The 25,235-nt window shown below is 38.4% G+C and overlaps 2 protein-coding genes and 1 non-coding gene across 3 annotated transcripts; all 3 read right to left on the bottom strand.

Moving 5' to 3' along the window:
• Window positions 1-3,561: 3,561 nt before the first annotated feature.
• On the bottom strand, window positions 3,562-3,668 carry LOC120864974. The gene has a single exon (XR_005721301.1). It is a non-coding gene; the product is annotated as a U6 spliceosomal RNA (small nuclear RNA).
• Window positions 3,669-15,358: 11,690 nt separating this feature from the next.
• On the bottom strand, window positions 15,359-16,294 carry LOC120863765 (olfactory receptor 2T11). Its single transcript, XM_040240332.1, has one exon. It carries the CDS (start codon window positions 16,292-16,294, stop codon window positions 15,359-15,361), a length of 936 nt encoding a protein of 311 aa, XP_040096266.1.
• Window positions 16,295-16,411: 117 nt separating this feature from the next.
• LOC120864507 (olfactory receptor 2T11-like) lies at window positions 16,412-24,974 on the bottom strand. The gene is given in 4 exon segments (XM_040241577.1): window positions 16,412-16,438; window positions 18,816-18,829; window positions 24,096-24,134; window positions 24,137-24,974. Coding segments are annotated over 4 exon segments (918 nt in total).
• Between the last annotated feature and the right edge of the window lie 261 nt (window positions 24,975-25,235).

Here is a 25,235-nt window from a genome sequence, read left to right on the forward strand (position 1 = left end):
TCATTTGAAGTAAAAGGCTTTTGCTTTAGTCTCCCAGCCCTCCTCTGAGTCTAAATAGGCTAGCCCAAGAGTTAATAATTAGGAAATGTGAAGATGTAGAAATAAAGAATACACACTGAGCTGTGATACTGGTAAAAATTTAGACTATATACCAGCCATAAAGCAGAAACACCAAATTCCCAGTTCCTTGAAAAATATAAAGGCTCGAGGAACATTCCAAAGTTGTTTTTTAGAAGAAGTAAACCCCTAATAGATGAAAACTGTTGACCACAAGCATGTAGACTTCAGACCAATTGAAACCAGAAGATTAGTGATACTTAAAACTTTACCTTGAGGCCAACCAATCTGAGAATTGTAAAAGACCTGATCATGCATCCTGCAGCCCCTTCATTCACCTTGCCTCTGAAACCCATTTTCTGAAGGTCATTGGGAACTTTGAGCCTTTTGAGTCTTTTGAGCATGAGGTACCCATTCTTATGTGTGTGTGTGTGTGTGCTTAGTCACTCAGTCGTGTCCGACTCTGTGTGACTCAATGGACTGTAGCCTGCCAGGCTCCCCATGGGGATTCTCCAGGCAAGAATACTGGGGTGGGTTGCCGTGCCCTCCTGCAGGGAATCTTCCTAACCCAGGGACTGAACTCAGGTCTCCCTCATTGCAGGGTGATTTTTTTTTTTTTTTTTTTACCATCTGAGCCACCAGGAAGGTCCATTTCTTATTGTTTGGTACTCTGCATAAACTATGTACTTTTCTTCACCACAACCTGGTGTCAGAAGATTGACTTTACTGTGGATGAATGAGAGTACTCAAGTTCAGGTTCAGTAACAGTAACAGGCTCTATGGATTTTGTTTTCCATGTCTGATTCTCAGATAATTCATGTTGAGCTTAGTCTGTGACCATTCTTTCCACTTTAAAAAAAAAATTTTTTTTATTTTTAAATTTTTAAAAATATATTTATTTTTTATTTTACTTTACAATTCTGTATTGGTTTTTGCCATACATTGACATGAATCCACCACGGGTGTACATGCGTTCCTAAACCTGAACCCCCCTCCCACCCCCCTCCCCACAACATCTCTCTGGGTCATCCCCGTGTACCAGCCCCAAGCATGCCGTATCCTGCATTGGACATAGACTGGCGATTCGATTCTTACATGATATTATACATGTTTCAATGCCATTCTCCCAAATCATCTCACCCTCTCCCTCTCCCTCTGAGTCCAAAAGTCCGCTATACACATCTGTGTCTTTTTTGCTGTCCTGCATACAGGGTCATCATTGCCATCTTTCTAAATTCCATATATATGTGTTAGTATACTGTATTGGTGTTTTTCTTTCTGGCTTACTTCACTCTGTATATTAGGCTCCAGTTTCATCCATCTCATTAGAACTGATTCAAATGTATTCTTTTTAATGGCTGAGTAATACTCCACTGTGTATATGTACCACTGCTTTCTTATCCATTCATCTGCTGATGGACATCTAGGTTGTTTCCATGTCCTGGCTATTATAAACAGTGCTGTGATGAACATTGGGGTACAAGTGTCTCTTTCAATTCTGGTTTCCTCTGTGTGTATGCCCAGCAGTGGGATTGCTGGGTCATAAGGCAGTTCTATTTGCAATTTTTAAAGGAATCTCCACACTGTTCTCCATAGTGGCTGTACTAGTTTGCATTCCCACCAACAGTGTAGGAGGGTTCCCTTCTCTCCACACCCTCTCCAGCATTTATTGCTTGCAGATTTTTGGATCGCAGACATTCTGACTGGTGTGAAGTGGTACCTCATTGTGGTCTTGATTTTCATTTCTCTGATAATGAGTGATGTTGAGCATCTTTTCTTGTGTTTGTTAGCCATCTGTATGTCTTCTTTGGAGAAATGTCTATTTAGTTCTTTGGCCCATTTTTTGATTGGGTCGTTTATTTTTCTGGAATTGAGCTGCAGGTGTTGCTTGTATATTTTTGAGATTAGTTGTTTGTCAGTTGCTTCATTTGCTATTATTTTCTGCCATTCAGAAGGCTGTCTTTTCACTTTGCTTATATTTTCCTTTGTTGTGCAGAAGCTTTTAATTTTAATTAGGTCCCATTTGTTTATTTTTGCTTTTATTTCCAGAATTCTGGGAGGTGGATCATAGAGGATCCTGCTGTGGTTTATGTCGGAGAGTGTTTTGCCTATGTTCTCCTCTAGGAGTTTTATAGTTTCTGGTCTTACATTTAGATCTTTAATCCATTTTGAGTTTATCTTTGTGTGTGGTGTTAGAAAGTGATCTAGTTTCATTCTTTTACAAGTGGTTGACCAGTTTTCCCAGCACCACTTGTTAAAGAGATTGTCTTTACTCCATTGTATATTCTTGCCTCCTTTCTTGAAGATAAGGTGTCCATAGGTGTGTGGATTTATCTCTGGGCTTTCTATTTTGTTCCATTGATCTATATTTCTGTCTTTGTGCCAGTACCATACTCTCTTGATGACCGTGGCTTTGTAGTAGAGCCTGAAGTCAGGCAAGTTGATTCCTCCAGTTCCATTCTTCTTTCTCAAGATTGCTTTGGCTATTCGAGTTTTTTTGTATCTCCATAAAAATCTTGAAATTATTTGTTCTAGTTCTGTGAAAAATATCGCTGGTAGCTTGATAGGGATTGCATTGAATTTGTAAATTGCTTTGGGTAGTATACTCATTTTCACTATGTTGATTCTTCCAATCCATGAACATGGTATATTTCTCCATCTATTAGTGTCCTCTTTGATTTCTTTCATCAGTGTTTATAGTTTTCTATATATAGGTCTTTAGTTTCTTTAGGTAGATATATTCCTAAGTATTTTATTCTTTTCGTTGCAATGGTGAATGGAATTGTTTCCTTAATTTCTTTTTCTACTTTCTCATTATTAGTGTATAGGAATGCAAGGGATTTCTGTGTGTTGATTTTATATCCTGCAACTTTACTATATTCATTGATTAGCTCTAGTAATTTTCTGGTGGAGTCTTTAGGGTTTTCTATGTAGAGGATCATGTCATCTGCAAATAGTGAGGGTTTTACTTCTTCTTTTCCAATTTGGATTCATTTTATTTCTTTTTCTGCTCTGATTGCTGTGGCCAAAACTTCCAGAACTATGTTGAATAGTAGTGGTGAAAGTGGGCACCCTTGTCTTGTTCCTGACTTTAGGGGAAATGCTTTCAATTTTTCACCATTGAGGATAATGTTTGCTGTGGGTTTGTCATATATAGCTTTTATTATGTTGAGGTATGTTCCTTCTATTCCTGCTTTCTGGAGAGTTTTTATCATAAATGGATGTTGAATTTTGTCAAAGGCCTTCTCTGCATCTATTGAGATAATCATATGTCTTTTATTTTTCAATTTGTTAATGTGGTGAATTACATTGATTGATTTGCGGGTATTGAAGAATCCTTGCATCCCTGGGATAAAGCCCACTTGGTCATGGTGTATGATCTTTTTAATGTGTTGTTGGATTCTGATTGCTAGAATTTTTTTAAGGATTTTTGCATCTATGTTCATCAGTGATATTGGCCTGTAGTTTTCTTTTTTTGTAGTATCTTTGTCAGGTTTTGGTATTAAAAATATGGAACGCTTCACGAATTTGCGTGTCATACTTGCGCAGGGGCCATGCTAATCTTCTCTGTATCGTTCCAATTTTAGTATATGTGCTGCCGAAGCGAGCACTCTTTCCACTTTTTAAATAGCAGAAACTCTGGACAGCATATGTTCTTGTTGAAAAGGCAGACAACAAGAATTCTGATTTTATTTTTTAGTTTCTTGAATCCTTTTTTTTTTTTTTTTGGTATTTTCACTTGAGTAATATGATATCTATTGGCATTTTGGATACATATATTTTGCCACTAGGAAGCAAGAATTGTTTTATTTATTTTTTTAAGTGATCTCAACCTTGGATTTCAGAAGTCCCTTTCTACTCTAGTATTTATCTTTTCTTACTATTGTTAAATTTCTTGTGCTTTTGATTGTGATGCATCTTTATGTGCATGCTGTGCATTCCCCTGACTGCAAAATTAGTATTCTCCTCAAATACAAGCTGATTAAGAGTATAAACTACACAATTTTATTTCTGTAATTTTCATCTAACAGGAAAAACTCAATTGTTATGTTTTAAAATACATTTTCTATCTAGGGATACAACAGTAACTCCCAGAAATGATGACAATCAAATTGATTCGACAAAATAAGCAGTTGATATTCCTCAAAGTTGTCAGTATTTCATGAAGGAAACAGACTGAAAGAGACTCAGGGAAAATAACAACTAGACGCTGTGTGGGATCCTGAATGAGGAAAAAACAAAAACAAAAACAAAAAACAACAATGGCAAGAGTCAAAACATGGGTGAAATATTAACTTCCTTGTTCTGACAACTTTTTATGGTTATATATTATGCTAATACTAGTAGAAGTTGGTTGAGAGTACATGGAAGCTTTATTAACTTTGCAACTTTTCTAAATGTCTAAAGATAGCTGAATAAGAGAGAGGCACAAGATGGTTATGGAGAGCTATCCATGTTCTCCATAGGTGTGTGGGGATATTACATGAATGGTTTCATGATTGTTTTTTTCTGTGATTAAGCAGTAAATTTTGGACACTTCTTTTTTTAAAATTTATTTATTTTAGTTGGAGGCTAATTACTTTTATGTGTTTTATTTATAGTATAAAAAAATAAAAGTCATTTTAAATGTGGTTGTCTCTCTAGGACCTCTGCTCTTGCCTCTGTTATTAAGCAATAAGTGTAAGTTAGCTTACTGAAATCCCGATAAAATAGTTCTTAAAGGTACCTGGAAACTTTCAAATTGATGCCTTCAAATTGTAGTGATGGAGAAGACTCTTGAGTCCCTTGTACAGCAAGGAGATCAAACCCATAAATCTCAAAGGAAATAAACCCTGAATATTCATTGGAAGGACTGATGGTGAAGCTGAAGCTCTGATACTTTGGTCAACTGATGCAAAGAGCCAACTCATTGAAAAAGACTCTGAGGCTAGGAAAGATTGAGGGCAGGAGGAGAAGGGGGCTGACAGAGGATGAGATGGTTGGATTGCTTCGTTGACTCAGTGGACATGAGTTTGAACTCCAGAAGACAGCGAAGGGAAGCTTGGCTGTAGTCAATGGAGTTGCAAAGTGTTGGACGTGATTGAGAAACTGAACAGCAAAAGGAACCTAGGCAGTCATATTGATGGGAACTTTTCTCATGTGTCCTGGAGTGTCAGGTTTAATTGAGCCTTACCTCTTCAACTTGATCAGACAATGAAGCTTTCCTCTGCATCTTGACTGAGCTTGTTTCCTTCTATTGTCCCGAGTGTCACAGGGCAGGAAGACACTTGAGGTAGAACTGACTCCAGAGGGTCGTAACAAAAGCAGGAGGGCTGAGAGGAGCTACTTCACGTTCAAGGTCAGGAGGGGCGGCTGTGAGGAGATACCCCTCGTCCAAGGTAAGGAGTAGCGGCTGCGCTTTGTTGGAGCAGCCGTGAAGAGATACCCCAAGCCCAAGCTAAGATAAACCTAAGTAAGACAGTAGGTGTTGTGAGAGGCATCAGAGGGCAGACACACAAACCATAATCACAGAAAACTTGTCAATCTAATCACATGGACCACAGCCTTATGTAACTCAATGAAACTAAGCCATGCTGTGTGGGGCCAGCCACGAAGGGTGGGTCATGGTGGAGAGGTCTGACAGAATGTGGTCCACTGGAGAAGAAAATGGCAAACCACTGCAGTATTCTTGCCTTGAGAACCCCATGAACAGTATGAAAAGGCAATATGATAGGATACTGAAAGAGAAAATCCCCAGGTTGGTAGGCACCCAATATACTACTGGAGATTCGTGGAGAAATAACTCCAGAAAGAATGAAGGGATTGAGCCAAAGCAAAAACAATACACAGTTGTGGATGTGACTGGTGATAGAAGCAAGGTCCGATGCTGTAAAGAGAAATATTGCACAGGAACGTGGAATGTTAGGTCCATGATTCAAGACAAATTGGAAGTAGTCAAATAGGAGATGGCAAGAGTGAACGTCAACATTCTAGGAATATAGAACTAAAATGGAACTGGACTGGGTGAATTTAACTCAGATGACCGTTCTACTACTGCAGAGAGGAATCCCTTAGAAGAAATGGAGTAGCCATCATGGTCAATAAAAGAGTCCAAAATGCAGTACTTGGATGCAATCTCAAAAATGACAGAATGATCTCTGTTCGTTTCCAAGGCAAACCATTTAATATCATGGTAATCCAAGTCTATGCCCCAACCAGTAACGCTGAAGAAGCTGAAGTTGAAAGGTTCTATGAAGACTTACAAGACCTTTTAGAACTAACACCCCCAAAAGATGTCCTTTTCATTATAGGGGACTGGAATGCAAAAGTTGGAAGTCAAGAAATACCTGGGGTAACAGGCAAATTTGGCCTTGGAATACGGAATGAAGCAGGGCAAAGACTAACAGAGTTTTGCCAAGAGAATGCACTGGTCATAACAAACACCCTCTTCTAACAACACAACAGAAGACTCTACACATGGACATCACCAGATGGTCAACACCGAAAACAGACTGATTATATTCTTTGCAGCAAAAGATGGAGAAGCTCTATACAGTCAACAAAAACAAGCCTGGGAGTTGACTGTGGCTCAGATCATGAAATCCTTATTGCCAAATTCAGACTTAAATTGAAGAAAGTAGGGAAAATCACTAGACCATTCAGGTATGACCTAAATCAAATTCCTTACGATTATACAGTGGAAGTGAGAAATAGATTTAAGGGACTAGATCTGATAGATAGAGACCCTGATGAACTATGGAATGAGGTTCATGACACTGTACAGGAGACAGGGATCAAGACTATCCCCATGGAAAAGAAATGCAAAACAGCAAATTGGCTGTCTGGGGAAGCCTTACAAATAGCTGTGAATAGAAGAAAAGCAAAAAGCAAAGGAGAAAAGGAAAGATATAAGCATCTGAATGCAGAGTTTCAAAGAATAGTAAGGAGAGATAAGAAAGCCTTCCTCATGATCAATGCAAAGAAATAGAGGAAAAGAACAGAATGGGAAAGACTAGAGATCTCTTCAAGAAAATTAGAGATACCATGGGAACATTTCATGCAAAGATGGGCTTGATAAAGGACAGAAATGGTATGGACCTAACAGAAGCAGAAGATATTAAGAAGAGGTGGCAAGAATACACAGAAGAACTGTACCAAAAAGGTCTTCATGACCCAGATAATCACGATGGTGTGATCACTCACCTAGAGCCAGACATCCTGGAATGTGAAGTCAAGTGGGCCTTAGAAAGCATCACTATGAACAAAACTAGTGGAGGTGATGGAATTCCAGTTGAACTATTTCAAATCCTGAAAGATGATGCTGTGAATGGATACAGAAACAAGATCCCTATATATGCTGCCTACAAGAGACCCACCTCAAAACAAGGGACACATACAGACTGAAAGTGAAGGGCTGGAAAAAGACATTCCATGCAAACAGAGAACAAAAGAAAGCAGGAGTAGCATTACTCATATCCGATAAAATAGATTTTAAAACAAAGGCTGTGAAAAGAGACAAAGAAGGCCACTACATAATGATCAAAGGATCAATCCGAGAAGAAGATATAACAATTATAAATATATATGCACCCAACATAGGAACACCACAATATGTAAGACAAATGCTAACAAGTATGAAAGGGGAAATTAACAGTAACACAATAATAGTGGGAGACTTTAATACCCCACTCACACCTATGGACAGATCAACTAAACAGAAAATTAACAAAGAAATGCAAACTTTAAATGATACAATAGACCAGTTAGACCTAATTGATATCTATAGGACATTTCACCCCAAAACAATGAATTTCACCTTTTTCTCATGTGTGCACGGAAACTTCTCCAGGATAGATCACATCCTGGGCCATAAATCTAACCTTGATAAATTCAAAAAAATTGAAATCATTCCAAGCATCTTTTCTGACCATAATGCATTAAGATTAGATGTCAATTATGGAGGCTGAACAACACGCTTCTGAATAACCAACAAATCACAGAAGAAATCAAAAAAGAAATCAAAATATGCATAGAAATGAATGAAAATGAAAACACAACAACCCAAAACCTGTGGGACACTATAAAAGCAGTGCTAAGAGGTAAGTTCATAGCAATACAGGCATACCTCAAGAAACAAGAAAAAAGTCAAATAAATAACTTAACTCTACACCTAAAGCAACTAGAAAAGGAAGAAATGGAGAACCCCAGAGTTAGTAGAAGGAAAGAAATCTTAAAAATTAGGGCAGAAATAAATGCAAAAGAAACAAAAGAGATCATAACAAAAATCAACAAAGCCCAAAGCTGGTTCTTTGAAAGGATAAATAAAATTGACAAACCATTAGCCAGACTCATCAAGAAACAAAGAGAGAAAAGTAAAATCAATAAAATTACAAATGAAAATGGAGAGATCACAAAAGACAACACAGAAATACAAAGGATCATAAGAGACTAGTATCAGCAATCATATGCCAATAAAATGGACAACGTAGAAGAAATGGACAAATTCTTAGATAAGTACAATTTTCCAAAACTGAACCAGGAAGAAATAGAAAACCTTAACAGACCCATCACAAGCACGGAAATTGAAACTGTAATCAGAAATCTTCCAGCAAACAAAAGCCCAGGTCCAGACAGCTTCACAGCTGATTCTACCAAAAATTTTGAGAAGAGCTAACACCTATCCTACTGAAACTCTTCCAGAAAATTGCAGAGGAAGGTAAACTTCCAAACTCATTCTATGAGGCCACCATCACCCTAATACCAAAACCTGACAAAGATGCCACAAAAGAAGAAAACTACAGGCCAATATCACTGATGAACATAGATGCAAAAATCCTTAACAAAATTCTAGCAATCAGAATCCAACAACACATTAAAAAGATCATACACCATGACCAAGTGGGCTTTATCCCAGGGATGCAAGGATTCTTCAATACCCGCAAATCAATTAATGTAATTCACCACATTTACAAATTGAAAAATAAAAGCCATATGATTATCTCAATAGATGCAGAGAAGACCTTTGACTAAATTCAACGTCTATTTATGATTAAAAACTCTCCAGAAAGCAGGAATAGAAGGAACATACCTCAACATAATAAAAGCTATATATGACAAACCCACAGCAAACATTATCCTCAATGGTGAAAAATTGAAAGCATTTCCCCTAAAGTCAGGAACAAGACAAGGGTGCCCACTTTCACCACTACTATTCAACATAGTTCTGGAAGTTTTGGCCACAGCAATCAGAGCAGAAAAAGAAATAAAATGAATCCAAATTGGAAAAGAAGAAGTAAAACCCTCACTGTTTGCAGATGACATGATCCTCTACATAGAAAACCCTAAAGATTCCACCAGAAAATTACTAGAGCTAATCAATGAATATAGTAAAGTTGCAGGATATAAAAGCAACACACAGAAATCCCTTGCATTCCTATACACTAATAATGAGAAAGTAAAAAAAAGAAATTAAGGAAACAATTCCATTCACCATTGCAATGTAAAGAATAAAATACTTGGGAATATATCTACCCAAAGAAACTAAAGACCTATATATAGAAAACTATAAAACACTGATGAAAGAAATCAAAGAGGACACTAATAGATGGAGAAATATACCATGTTCATGGATCAGAAGAATCAATACAGTGAAAATGAGTGTACTACTCAAAGCAATCTATAGATTTAATGCAATCCCTATCAAGCTACCGGAACTGGAACAAATAATTTCAAGATTTGTATGGAAATACAAAAAACCTCAAATAGCCAAAGCAATCTTGAGAAAGAAGAATGGAACTGGAGGAATCAACCTGCCTGACTTCAGGCTCTACTACAAAGCCACAGTCATCAAGACAGTATGGTACTGGCACAAAAACAGAAATATAGATCAATGGAACAAAATAGAAAGCCCAGAGATAAATCCACACACCTATGGACACCCTATCTTCAAGAAAAGAGGCAAGAATATACAATGGAGTAAAGACAATCTCTTTAACAAGTGGTGCTGGGAAAACTGGTCAACCACTTGTAAAAGAATGAAACTAGATCACTTTCTAACACCACACACAAAAATAAACTCAAAATGGATTAAAGATCTAAATGTAAGACCAGAAACTATAAAACTCCTAGAGGAGAACATAGGCAAAACACTCTCTGACATAAATCACAGCAGGATCCTCTATGATCCACCTCCCAGAATCCTGGAAATAAAAGTAAAAATAAACAAATGGGATCTAATTAAAATTAAAAACTTCTGCACAACAAAGGAAACTATAAGCAAGGTGAAAAGACAGCCTTCCGAATGGGAGAAAATAATAGCAAATGAAGCAACTGACAAACAACTAGTCTCAAAAATATACAAGCAACACTGGCAGCTCAATTCCAGAAAAATAAATGACCCAATCAAAAAATGGGCCAAAGAACTAAATAGACATTTCTCCAAAGAAGACATACAGATGGCTAACAAACACATGGAAAGATGCTCAACATCACTCATTATCAGAGAAATGCAAATCAAGACCACAATGAGGTACCATTTCACACCAGTCAGAATGGCTGCAATCCAAAAGTCTGCAAGCAATAAATGCTGGAGAGGGTGTGGAGAGAAGGGAACCTTCTTACACTGTTGGTGGGAATGCAAACTAGTACAGCCACTATGGAGAACAGTGTGGAGATTCCTTAAAAAATTGCAAATAGAACTGCCATAAACCCAGCAATCCCACTGCTGGGCATACACACCGAGGAAACCAGAATTGAAAGTGACACATGTACCCCAATGTTCATCGCAGCACTGTTTATAATAGCCAGGACATGGAAACAACCTAGATGTCCATCAGCAGATGAATGGATAAGAAAGCTGTGGTACATATACACAGTGGAGTATTACTTAGCCATTAAAAAGAGTACATTTGAATCAGTTCTAATGAGATGGATGAAACTGGAGCCTAATATAGTGTGATGTAAGCCAGAAAGAAAAACACCAATACAGTATACTAACACATATAAATGGAATTTAGAAAGATGGTAATGATAACCCTGTATGTGAGAAAGCAAAAGAGACACAGATGTATAGAATGGAGTTTTGGACTCTGAAGGAGGAGAGGGTGGGATGATTTGGGAGAATGGCACTGAAACATGTATACTATCATGTAAGAAGTGAATCGCCAGTCTATGTTCAATACAGGATACAGGATGCTTGGGGCTGGTGCACGGTGATGATCCAGAGAGATGATATGGGGTGGGAGGTGGGAGGAGGGTTCAGGATTGGGAACTCATGCACACCTGTGGCAGATTCATATCAATGTATGGCAAAACCAATACATTATTGTAAAGTAAAATAAAGTAAAAATAAAAATTAAGAAAAAAAAGAAAAGAAAGTGCTGCACTCAATATGCCAGCAAATTTGGAAAACTCAGTAGTGGCCACAGGACGGGAAAAGGTCAGTTTTCATTCCAATGCCAAAGAAAGGCAATGCCAAAGCATGCTCAAACTACCACACAATTGCACTCATCTGACACCCTAGTAAAGTAATGCTCAAAATTCTCCAAGCCAGGCTTCAGCAGTACATGAACTGTGAACTTCCAGATGTTCAAGCTGAATTTAGAAAAAACAGAGGAACCAGAGATCAATTTGCCAACATCTGTTGGATTTTAGAAAAAGCAGAAGAGTTCCAGAAAGACATCTATTTCTGTTTTATTGACCATGCCAAAGCCTTTGACTGTGTGGATCACAATAAACTGTAGAAAACTCTGAAAGAGATGGGAATACCTGGCTACCTGACCTGCCTCTTGAGAAACCTGTATGCAGTTCAGGAAGCAACAGTTAGAACTGGACATGGAACAACAGACTGGTTCCAAATAGGAAAAGGAGTATGTCAAGGCTGTATATTGTTACCATGCTTATGCACCGTGCTTCTATGCAGAGTATATGATGAGAAACGCTGGGATGGAGGAAGCAAAAGCTGGAATCAAGATTGCTGGGAGAAATATCAATAACCTCAGATATGCAGATGACACCACCCTTATGGCAGAAAGTGAAGAGGAGCTAAAAAGCCTCTTGATGAAAGCGAAAGTGCAGAGTGAAAACGTTGGCTTAAAGCTCAACATTCAGAAAACGAAGATCATGGCATCTGGTCCCATCACTTCATGGGAAATAGATGGGGAAACAGTGGAAATAGTGTCAGATTTTATTTTTGGGGGCTCCAAAATCACTGCAGATGGTGACTGCAGCCATGAAATTAAAAGGCACTTACTCCTTGGAGGAAAAGTTATGATCAACCTAGATAGCATATTCAAAAGCAGAGACATTACTTTGCCAACAAAGGTCCATCTAGTCAAGGCTATGGTTTTTCCATTGGTCATGTATGGATGTGAAAGTTAGACTGTGAAGAAAGCTGAGCACCAAAGAATTGATGCTTTTGAACTGTGGTGTTGGAGAAGACTCTTGAGAGTCCCTTGGATTGCAAGGAGGTCCAACCAGTCCATCCTAAAGGAGATCAGTCCTGGGTGTTCTTTGGAAAGACTGATGCTAAAGCTGAAATTCCAATACTCTGGCCACCTCATGCAAAGAGTTGACTCATTGGAAAAGACTCTGATACTGGGAGGGATTGGGGGCAGGAGGAATAGGGGCCGAAAGAGGATGAGATGGCTGGATGGCATCACTGACTCTATGGACATGAGTCTGAGTGAACTCTGGGAGGCCTGGTGATGGACAGGGAGGCCTGGCTTGCTGAGATTCCTGGGGTTGCAAAGATTTGGACACAACTGAGTGACTGAACTGACTGAATTACCTCTTAAAACTTGTCCCATGAGTATACCCAGAAATTCAGAGTCTGGAAACCTGGACAGTTTGGACATCAGCCTTACCCTGTGCCTCTGATTTCCTTGGCATCAGAGATATCAAATATGGATATCAATATTTGCTTATCCACTGTTATGCTTAAGTAAAAAATATTAATTCATGACTAGATATTTGGTAATCTTTAATGTCTATATTGCAAAGGGAAAAAACATGAGTGATATTTTATAACTTTTGTCATGCAATATAATATGTATTTTGGGCTCCAAAATCACTGTAGATGGTGATTGCAGCCGTGAAATTAAAAGACACTTACTCCTTGGAAGAAAAGTTATGACCAACCTAGATAGCATATTCAAAAGCAAAGACATTACTTTGCTGACTAAGGTCCGTCTAGTCAAGGCTATGGTTTTTCCAGTAATCATGTATGGATGTGAGAGTTGGACTGTGAAGAAAGCTGAATGCTGAAGAATTGATGCTTTTGAACTGTGGTGTTGGAGAAGACTCTTGAGAGTCCCTTGGACTGCAAGGAGATCCAACCAGTCCATTCTGAAGGAGATCAGCCCTGGGATTTCTTTGGAAGGAATGATGCTAAAGCTGAAACTCCAGTACTTTGGCCACCTCATACGAAGAGTTGACTCATTGGAAAAGACTCTGATGCTGGGAGGGATTGGGGGCAGGAGGAGAAGGGGACGACAGAGGATGAGATGGCTGGATGGCATCACTGACTCGATGGACATGAATCTGAGTGACCTCCGGGAGTTGGTAATGGACAGGGAGGCCTGGAGTGCTGCGATTCATGGGGTCACAAAGAGTTGGACATGATTGAGCGACTGAACTGAACTGAACTGAATGTTTTATGATGTCTTATTATGCTGATAGAATAATAAATAAGGAAATATATATTGAGCATTCAAGGAAATTTTTAAAGAAATCACCTGAAAATTAGTATAACAAAAAAAGAAAACAAAAACATTCTTCCCTTGTGCTGAATCTGAACTGATCTACAGACTCAGTGCCATCCCCATCAAAATTCCATTGAAATTTTCCACAAAGATGGAACAAATGTGTAATATTTGTACAGAACCTAAACAACCAAAGCAATCCTGAAATATAAGAACAGAGCTGGAGACGTAGTTTTGGATTTCAACGGTATACGTTACAAAGCTGTATTAAATAAAACAATAAGACACTGGTATAGAAAGAGAAACAGACCAAAGGAATAGAATATATGTATGGGTTTATTGACTCATATATAAACCTATGCATATATGGTCAACTAATCTTTGACAAGGTTGCCTATCATAAGTAACAGGAAAAGGCAATTAATTCAATAAAACATATCAGTAACACAATATACAAGTACAAAACATAAATAAGTACATAAATGTGTGAATGAATGAATGAACTGAGAAATAAAAACTGGGCCCCTGGCTCACACAACTCTCAAGAAAATATAAATGGCTTAAAGACTCAAACATAGGTACTATAACCATAAGACTACTAGAAGAAAATATAAAAAATAACTACCTTGGCATTGATCTTGGCAATCAATTTTGGATATGACATTAAAAGTACAGACAAAAATGCAAAATTAAGAACTAAGACTGTATCAAACTAAAAAGTTTCTGCTTAGCAAAGTAAACAGCCAGATATAAAAACAAATTATAGAATGGAAGAAAATATGTGAAAATCAAGAAACTGATAAAGTTGAATATTCAAAATTTATATGGAGTTTAAACAGTTCAATATAAGTTGCTCCTTGGAAGGAAAGTTATGACCAACCTAGACAGCATATTAAAAAGCAGAGACATTACTTTGCCAACAAAGGTCCGTCTAGTCAAGGCTATGGTTTTTCCAGTGGTCCTGTGTGGATGTGAGGGTTGGACTATAAAGAAAGCTGAGCACCGTAGAATTGATGCTTTTGAACTGTGGTGTTGGAGAAGACTCTTGTGAGTCCCTTGGACTGCAAGGAGGTCCAACCAGTCCATCCTAAAGGAGATCAGTCCTGGGCGTTCATTGGAAGGACTGATATTGAAGCTGAAACTCCTATACTTCGGCCACCTGATGCGAAGAGCTGACTCATTGGAAAAGACCCTGATGCTGGGAAAGACTGAGGACAGGAGAACAAGGGGACAACAGAGGATGGATGGTTGGATGGCATCACTGACTCAATAGACATGGGTTTGTGTGGACTCTGGGAGTTGGTGATGGACAGGGAGGCCTGGTGTGCTGTGGCTCACGGGGTTGCAAAGAGTTGGACATGACTGAGTGACTGAACTGAACTGAATAATACATAATTTTGACAGTTAACCAAATAGACTCTGAATAACTAATGAAATATTTTGGGTTCCTTTCACCTAAGAGGAAGAAACCAGGCTAGGTGAATCCTCTTTAATTGTCACCTCTAAAAAAAAATATTTAATAGCTGCAGATAGTCTCTTGTGAAACAAAACACACTGAGGATATTATTGGGAAAACCTATTCCCAGATTATTGAATCTCTAAGCATCACTTGTGAATACCTTTTATGTGGATAAGCATTGTGCAAATATCCTTTTAAATGCTCCCATGACATCCTTGTTTCTGAGGCTGTAGATAAGAGGATTGAGCATGGGTGTGACAATGGTATAGAAAGCTGATACTACCTTGTCTTGCTCAGGAGTGTGAAATGACTTGGGCAGCACATAAGTGTAGAAGGCAGCCCCATAGAAAATGCTGACTACAGTCAAGTGGGAAGAACAAGTGGTAAAGGCCTTTTTCCGGCCTTCAGCAGAGCGCATGCGGTGGACAGTTAACAAAATGAGGGAGTAGGAGGTTGAGATATTAGAGATGGGGATGAGCAACATGAGCACACAGCAGATGTACATCAAGGTTTCATACAAGGATGTGTCAGCACAGGCCAATTTGAGAACAGCAGGGATCTCACAGAAGAAATGATCGATGATGTGGGATCCACAGTAGGGGACATTCATGGTGATAGGGGTGAGCAGAAAGCCATCCAGGGATCCACCAAACCAGGCACCAGCAGCCAGAAGGAGACACACTCTGTGGTTCATCAACACTGGGTACCTAAGAGGGTTGCAGACAGCCACATAGCGGTCATAGGCCATGAGGCCCAACAGGAAGAACTCTGATCCAATCATGGTCAAGTAGAGGAAGATCTGGATGCCACAGGCCACAAAGGAAATGGTCTTCTGTATGGAAACCATGTCCACCAGGAGCTTTGGGACGGTAGTACAAATGAAAAGGGTGTCCATGATGGACAGTTGGCTGAGCAGAAAGTACATGGGGGTGTGGAGGTGGGAGTCCATGTGAATCAAGAATATCATGACCAGATTTGCAGTTACAGCCACCACAAAAATAGCCAAAATAGCTGCAAAGACAATCCCTGTGGCTTTACTGTTGACCAGAAGCCCCAGGAGGATAAAGTCAGAGGAAGCGGTTCTATTCTTCACTGACATTTCTGTTGACAGCTCCAGGGAAAAGGGAGCGACAAATGTGATGGAAAACAAGAGACAGAAAACACTTCCTCGAAGGTGGAAACTCACAATGGAGATAATATCTCAGAGGCTACTGGTTCAGACAAGATTTTCCAAGTCATAAAGCTAGAGAAAAACAAGCCGACCAAGAGACATTATAAATTAGGAACTATAGATCTATTTTTTTCTTTCTGGAGCACAACCCTTTTTATATTGTGCTGCAATACATAGGTAATGCAAATTGCATAATAAAGCTGGCATTTGCTATATCTAGATTGGAGTTTTAAATATCACTATCTGCCCTATTTATTCAGCATTGGTGGCCTTCAGAATCTTGTTCAGCCAATAGTAGGCTTAATTAAATAAAATTGGTTATTTGGATTGCCAAAGATAGGCAGAATGAATAGCTGATGAAGTGAAGGATAGAAAGGAGAAGACATGTCCTGTGTGTCTACTCTCAGCAACACTTTTCGACACTTCAGATAACCAGATGTGTGGGGTTTTCCCAACCTGTGAAGCAACCAGCAAATTTCCAGACACTAGATTGGCCTATTACAACTTAATTCAGTTCTCACACTATCTGCCTAGATAGAGCCCAATATCCCATGGTTTCAGTCTTCTAAGACTGACCCCACTTCAGAAACCAATTGGTAGTACATGTCATCACCTGTGCTACTAATCTCCTGGCTATATACTGGAGTTTCCTATGACTCTCTCCAAGAGTGCAATTAAATTTTCTAGAGTGTTTCATAGAACTCAGGACAACATTTTACTTAACTGACTAGTGTATAACTCAGGAACAACAGAAGTGGAAGATAGACAGGGGAATATGTAGGAAGAGTCCATCATTTGTGCTTGCATGCTAAGTCGCTTCAGTAGTGTCTCTTTGTGCCATGAGGAACTGAAGCCTGCCAGGCTACTCTATCCATGGGATTCTCTATGCAAGAATACTGGAGTGTGTTGCCATGCTCTTCTCCAGGGGATCTTTCCGACCCAGGGATTGAACCTGTGTCTCCTGCATTGCAGGTGAAATCTTTACCGCTGAGGCACTGCAGAAGCCTGCCGCCATTAGTCACTAGTGATTAATAAAATCTCTATACTTTTTTTCCCCTTGGAGATCTAAGAGGTAGGAACTTAGAAGTTCCAAACCATTGAAGGTATGGTTAGTTTCCTGGTAACCAGCTCCCACCCGGTAGGGCTTTCCATAAGTAACCTCATTAACATAAATTCAGGTGTTTCTAGAAGGGATTCCTTATGAATAAGATACCTGAGGAAGCCTCATTTCATTTAGGAAATTCTGAGGGATTTAGGATCTCTGCCAAGGAATTCAGACAAAGACCAAATATATTTCTTATTATACACCACAGTATCACAAAATATTAGAAAAACTTGTTTGGGCATCATGAGTAAAATGTTAAAGCTTTTTAAAAAAGTTTTTTCAGTAGCTTTGCCATCATCTACTTGTTCTTTCTTGTCTGTTTTTATTCTGATCTCAGTAGAGCACCGTGATTTTGAGAAATCTACATCAGACCAGGTAACTTTAACCTCAAAACTCTGTTGAGGAGCTTCACATGCCACTTTAAGGCCCATTGTGTTGTGACAATTTCATCCTCTGAAGTCATTTTCTTTTGCCTCCAATGCATTTGCTCTGGTGCTACAGCTCCTATGACCTCCTTGCTGATCCTTTGTCCTCACTTTGTGGGAGTTTCCCAGCCCAAGTCCTTTGCTTCTGCCCTAACCCTGGCTTGTTTCTCACTCTCATAACTGTATATGGTCATCTCCTCAGGTTTTTCCTTAAAATCCACTCCTCAGAAGGATCTATTCTGTAGGACTTGATGACTTTCTATTTTTCATTGTCCTTAACACAATCTGTCATACATAATCATTTTATTTTGGGTTTCTGTCCTGCCCACTAGACAGTAAGATGAATATGGGCATGGATATTTGCTTATTTTGCTTACTGTGCACTTTCAAAATATAAAATAATGTCTAAGATCTGGTAACTTTGTTGAATATTTAAATGAATGATTATTTAGCATATACACTCCTTAAAATGCAATTTTGGTCTTTTAATATGATTCATTTTTAGTAGTATTTCTTTAAAATTCACCCCAGTATGTTCTACAGAATATGCCAAAATGAAATTATAGTCCAAGTCTTTCTGTTTTAAGCCTAAAATAACATCATAAAATAGGATTCACTCACACTTTCTAATTTTAAAAAAACTTAGTAATAAGAAACAGAACTGCATTACAATCCAAGATCAATACAAATATTACATCTTAATGAAGTTTTATGTAAACAAATTTGAAACAATCACTGTGAGTTAAAAGCATCATTCTTTTAGAAAATGAAACTCACGTCTATCTTTCTTTTGAATCTGATTTTTTGGTGACAGCTATTCATTCATTATGTATCAATTATTGAGTAAAAGACAAATTTAGCTTCAGATGTTATTATTCATATAGTGATTGTTTTGTAGAAGTTAATAGTTTGAACTCACCTTATGTTCCACAACTAAAAGCACAGAAAATCATTATATGTTATTCTTAGCAACAAGTTTCCATCTAGTATCAGAAAAATTGTGCAGTAAATGCTACTGTTAATTTGGTATCTTATTAAAATAGTGAGTCTATAATAGATTAACTTGTGTGCATGCATGCGAAGTCACTTTACTTGTGTCTGACTCTTTGTGACCTTATGAACTGTGGCCCACCAGGCTCCTTTGTCCTTGAGATTCTCCAGGCAAGAATACTAGAGTGTGTTGCCATGCCCGCCTCTGAGGATCATCCCAACCCCGGGATCGAACCTGTGTCTCCTATGTCTCCTGCGTTGGCAAGTGAGTTCTTTTCTACTAGTGCTACCTGGGACGCCCAACAGATTAATTTAGGGTTAAACAAAGCCTATCTTGAAAGGCAGAATAATGTTCCCCCGCCAACTCAAAGAACCCTCCATCCTAATCCCCAGCCTATAAATATCTTCCCTACTTGGTAAAAGAGACTTTGCAATTGTGATTCAGTTACAGATGATGAGATGAGATTACTGTGGAATGTCCCATTGCGCCCTATCTATATTCCAGGGCCCTTATAAGAGGGAGACAGGAAAGAGGAGGCAGGGATAAGAAGATGAGATGTGACATTATGAACAAAGGTCCAAGTAATACAAATGCTGGTTTTGAAAATGAAGGGAACTATGAGGCAAGGATTTGGGTGACCTCTAGAATCTGAAAATGGAATCTCCTCAAACACTTTCAGAAAGAAGTATAGCCCTCCTGACATCTTAATTTTAGCCCAGCATGACCAGTTTTGGAGTTGCAGTCTTCAGAATGGCAAGATAATCAATTTGTGTTATTTTAAGGCACTGAATTTGCTCTATTTGAATAGTAGCCACAAGAAATTATCATAAATAATTTTACCAGATTTTAAATATATATATAACATGAGGGAGTCATATTGCTAATAATAAAATACCCAGCATCCCTCTATGCCACGCATCTTTTTGCATGCTTTAGTGTTTGAGGTAGTTCCTCTTCACAGCGCCTCTGTGGGGCAAATTAGTGTAATTATTACCATCTTATGGTTGCAGAAAGTGAGGCATAAAGAATAAGTAGTGGAGATGGATCCTGGCTCAAATCTAAGGCTTTGTTTTCCATATACTCCACAGCTACATTCAACTGGCCCCTAAATGCATAGTATCCTTTTAATCATCAGTAACTTCAGCCAGCTAAAAAAAATGTCAGAAGAATACCAACTGCAAGACCATAATCACAATCAAGAAAACTTGAATTTCTGGTCAAAACTTGTCGACAGATTACGAAATAACATAATGAAGTTAAATATTTCCAGATATTCAAAGTGAAAGTGAAGTCGCTCAGTCATTTCTGACTCTTTGCGACCCCATGGACTCTAGCCTATCAGGCTCCTCTGTCCATGGGATTTTCCAGGCAATAGTACTGGAGTGGATTGCCATTTCCTTCTCCAGCAGATCTTCCCATCCCAGGGATTGAACCCGGGTCTCCCGCATTGTACACAGACACTTTACCGTCTGAGCCACCATCTTTACTGAGCTGTATTTGTAATGGTTGTTACACTGATGACAGCCTGACAGCGCGACTTTTGGATGGGACATTACTAGGTCTGCTTGGAGATAAGAAGCTGTCATTGGCTGTGTGTGCTCAGCAGTGAGATTTGTGATTTGTGAATCTGATGTTTGCAGGATCTTTTTCAGCATCCATTTGGTGAGGACCTTTTTCCCCCTGGACATCACTAGAAAGCCACAGGTATGTAACTTGTGTGCATGCACGCTAAGTCACTTTAGTTGTGTCTGACTCTTTGTGTATGTGATGAGAGATCACATACCTGTGGCTTTCTAGAGAGTACTATCATATATTGCTGTAGGTATTATTTTTGTTAGAGAGAGCAGCAAACCAATGTCTGGACTTTAAAAATAGCATATACTTTCTACTCCTAGCAAATTTTATATAGAAATTAAGATGACCCAGAGGGATGGTACAGGGAGGGAGGGGGGAGGAGGGGGGGTTCGGGATGGGGAACACGTGTATACCTGTGGCGGATTCATGTTGATGTATGGCAAAACCAATACAATATTGTAAAGTAATTAACCTCCAATTAAAATAAATAAATTTATATTAAAAAAAGAAATAGGTGAGCAATTTTATATAAATATTCATCTTGGTGTTTTTTGTGTTACTAAGAAAGCAGAGGCAGCTTAAGCATCTGCTCTTGGACCCTTACAAAATTATTTAGTTTTTGGAATTAGTAACAAGATTCCAAGCATCCTTTAGGATATGAGGTAGACCGAAAATCATTATGGTATGACAGTTTCACTGCATTCTTAAGTGAAAAATCCAGCAGTTAGAAACCCCTATGTTCTTTATATATAATATAAATATCTTACCATAATATATATAAAATTTTTGTATGTGTCCAACAGCAGATGCTATTATGTATATATTTTTCCTCTCTTTGATAAAAAAAGTCTTACACATATAACCTATAATATATATGTGATAAGGATATATGTATCACTAGTATACATGTGGTAAAGAGCTATATACAAAAACATATATATATATTTTAATGTGCATATATATGTGCACATATAAGTATGTGAATGTGTATATGTACACACACACACACACACATATATACACACACACATAATTATGAAGTAAAAGTTTCACTGATGGTCGAGTCTCAGGAACATCAGTTTGTCTTCACTATATTTTCCATTTTCCTACATCATAGATTATGTGTGTAAAAATAATTTAATTTCAAGTTAAAGAATAGCCTCCTATTCACAACTTTGGCAATAAATACCTATAATTTTCCATTTCTCAATCTTTCAGTATCAATAGGGTCACTAAGATGTATCAAATTTACCCCAGAATCCTGCTTAAATTGGATCCTGCATTCTAAAACAGAATTCATATGATTCCTTCTGACTCTTAAGCTTCCATACTGCAAGATGTCACCTGAAGTATGTGCTTCTGGCCTTAAAATATGCACTTTAGTCTCTGCACGTTAAATTTGAAGGGACTCACTAACATACATACATCAAAATAATCAGAAAATGTGAACTTGCAAACATGTAACTTATTAGAAAAGTAAAATAACTTTTTATCAAAGAGAGGAGAAATATATACAAAATAATTCCCATAAGTGATAGATTTATGCATTGGTATAAACAACTCTGGTTTGATAGTTTCAATTTCCCAGGTTTCTGTAATCACTTCAAACCCTGTCAGTTTACCTTTTGTTCCTGATCATTATGTAAAACCTGTACCTAATTGCCTTGGGTGAAAATCCAAGACCTGTCATTTATTAGACATATGATAGTGGGAAAGTCCCTCTTCAAATTTGTAACTAGCCAAAAGTACATCAGAGCAGCTCCTGCCCTCAGGGTTATTGGGAGTGTTTTGTGTAAGGATCTCAAAACAGTACCTGGCACCTGATAATGTTATGGAAATGTTTAGACTCTCCCTTCACTCAAAATAAAGAACTCTCTAATTTGGCAATTGTGGAAACAGAACAGGCTCCAGAATGAGAAGATAGTATTAACTTTTGAATTTGAAAGTGGCCAGTATGTATGACCTTTAATCCGTTTAGCCTAGTTTTCCCTGTATTTAAAGCAAACATGATATTAAACATAATTATATAATTTTTGGATTATGAATATAAATTTATGAAAACATTTATTTTCAATTAAAATAGCACTAGAAAAATTCTCTGTCTTAAGACTGAGACCACTGAAGACTTGCACTGCATATGTTGCTATCTTGTTGCTAAATATACTCAAATATAAAGATTGTTATAATCTTTCAGATTACAAAGGACCATTATTTACAGGGAGTCCTGACTTCCTTCAACTCTATATTCATTTTTGTCTCATAGAAATTTTCCCACAATATTTCCAGGGACGCAAGGAAACAGCTCTCTGTTGCAGTTTATTAGTTGAACTGTAGAAGAAGTCCAAAGACATGGACTTAACTATGTTCTAACCTGTTTCCTCATTTTATCTTCCTAAGGTTATTGGCTGCTGATTAAAACCACTGCCCATTGCAGGTAAACACTACGGAAATTCAGGGAAAGGATAACTTTTGATAATGCCAGCTCATATATACAATCATAAGCCTTGTTCTAACATGTAAGTTTTCAGTCAATATGGAAAAAATGCAAGTTTCTATCTCTATACCTGAGTAAATGCCTACTTATGATACCTACCTCTTATTGGCTCCAAAGGAGGACAGATATCTATGACAGATCTAGCAAAAACCAATGACGTTTCTTAGCAGGAGCCACAGTTCTAAAATGCTTCAATAGAAATGATATCTGAACTGGTGGTTCGGTTAATTTTATACCCATATCCCTCACCTGTAGAAAGACCCCAGATAGAGGGTCTGACTGACTCTCAGCATGGAACATCAGGTCCTTGGTAGACCAACCTAGCTGGCACACAACAGAAGCTGAACATAGATTTTATCTGCATGTTACTCCCAGAGGGATATGTTTTCCCCAGGTCTTTATCAGGATTAACAAGCATCCAGGTTTGTATTGTGCCATATGCCTCCCTGTTTTTGGAAATTGTCTATCAAAGAATAGCAAGTTTTAGCACAAATTCACAAGACCAGAAGTCAGAAAATATGGTTATAAATTTCTCTATCTCCCATGAGGCGAATTCCTTCTCAAAATACTTGGCAGAACTTTGTGAAGATCAAAGTCAAATAATGTAGTTAAATGTGTTTTGAAAAATGGAAACAGTTTTCCCTTAATGTTTACCCCATGTTTAAGAACAGTATCTGACATCTTGCAAGTATGCAATTGGTTTTTTTTAATTCACTTTAAATTATTACAATTTATCACTTTCAATCTTAAGCTAATACATTATATTTTTAAATTTAATTTTATTTTATATTACAGTATATTTGATTTACAATGCTGTGTTAGTTTCAAGTATACAGCAAACAGTTATACACATATCCATTCTTTCTAAGATTCTTTTCCCTTATAAGTTATTATAGAATATTGAGTAGAGTTCCCTGTGATATATAGTAGGTCCTCATTAATTATCTATTTTATATATAGTAGTATGCATATGGGGCTTTCCTGCTGGCTCAGAAGTAAAGAATCCACCTGCAATGCAGGAGCCATAAGAGACAGGGGTTCGATTCCTGCATTGTGAAGATCCCCTAGAGAAGGATATGGCAACCCACTCCAGTATACTTGCCTGGAGAATCCCATGGACAAAGGAGCCTGGCAGCTACAGTCCATAGGGTCAAAAAGAGGATTGAGCACGGGTGTGAAATGGTATAGAAAGCTGACACTACCTTGTCTTGCTCAGGAGTGTGAAATGACTTGGGCAGCACATAAGTGTAGAAGGCAGCCCCATAGAACATGCTGACTACAGTCAAGTGGGAAGAATAAGTGGTAAAGGCCTTTTTTTGGCCTTCAGCAGAGCGCATGCGGTGGACAGTTAACAAAATGAGGGAGTAGGAGGTTGAGATATTAGAGATGGGGATGAGCAACATGAGCACACAGCAGACGTACATCAAGGTTTCATACAAGGATGTGTCAGCACAGGCCAATTTGAGAACAGCAGGGATCTCACAGAAGAAATGATCAATCCTGTGGGATCTATAGTAGGGGACATTCACAGTGAGAGAGGTGAGCAGAAAGCCATCCAGGGATCCACCAAACCAGGCACCAGCAGCCGGAAGAAGACACACTCTGTGGTTCATCAACACTGGGTACCTAAGAGGGTTGCAGACAGCCACATAGCGGTCATAGGCCATGAGGCCCAACAGGAAGAACTCTGATCCAATCATGGTCAAGTAGAGGAAGATCTGGATGCCACAGGCCACAAAGGAAATGGTCTTCTGTATGGAAACCATGTCCACCAGGAGCTTTGGGACGGTAGTACAAATGAAAAGGGTGTCCATGATGGACAGTTGGCTGAGCAGAAAGTACATGGGGGTGTGGAGGTGGGAGTCCATGTGAATCAAGAATATCATGACCAGATTTGCAGTTACAGCCACCACAAAAATAGCTAAAATAGCTGCAAAGACAATCCCTGTGGCTTTACTGTTGACCAGAAGCCCCAGGAGGATAAAGTCAGAGGTTGAATTTGTATTCTTCATTGACATCATCTATGACAGTGCCAAAGAGCAGGAAGCCACAAACACTAGAGGGAAAAAAGAGACAGAAAACACTTCCTATAATGGAGAAACTCACAATGGAGATGACATCTTAGAGGCCACGGTTCAGATAAAATTTTCCAGTCATAATGCTAGAGAAAATCAGACCCAGAGATGTCTTAAATCAGTAGCTAGAGATATGTTTCTTCTTTTTGGAGAACAACCCATTTTATACTGTGCTCATATATATGTTATAAAACATAGTTTATG

Source organism: Oryx dammah, unplaced genomic scaffold (genome assembly GCF_014754425.2).
Source record: "Oryx dammah isolate SB20612 unplaced genomic scaffold, SCBI_Odam_1.1 HiC_scaffold_5, whole genome shotgun sequence".
Lineage (NCBI taxonomy): Eukaryota > Metazoa > Chordata > Mammalia > Artiodactyla > Bovidae > Oryx > Oryx dammah.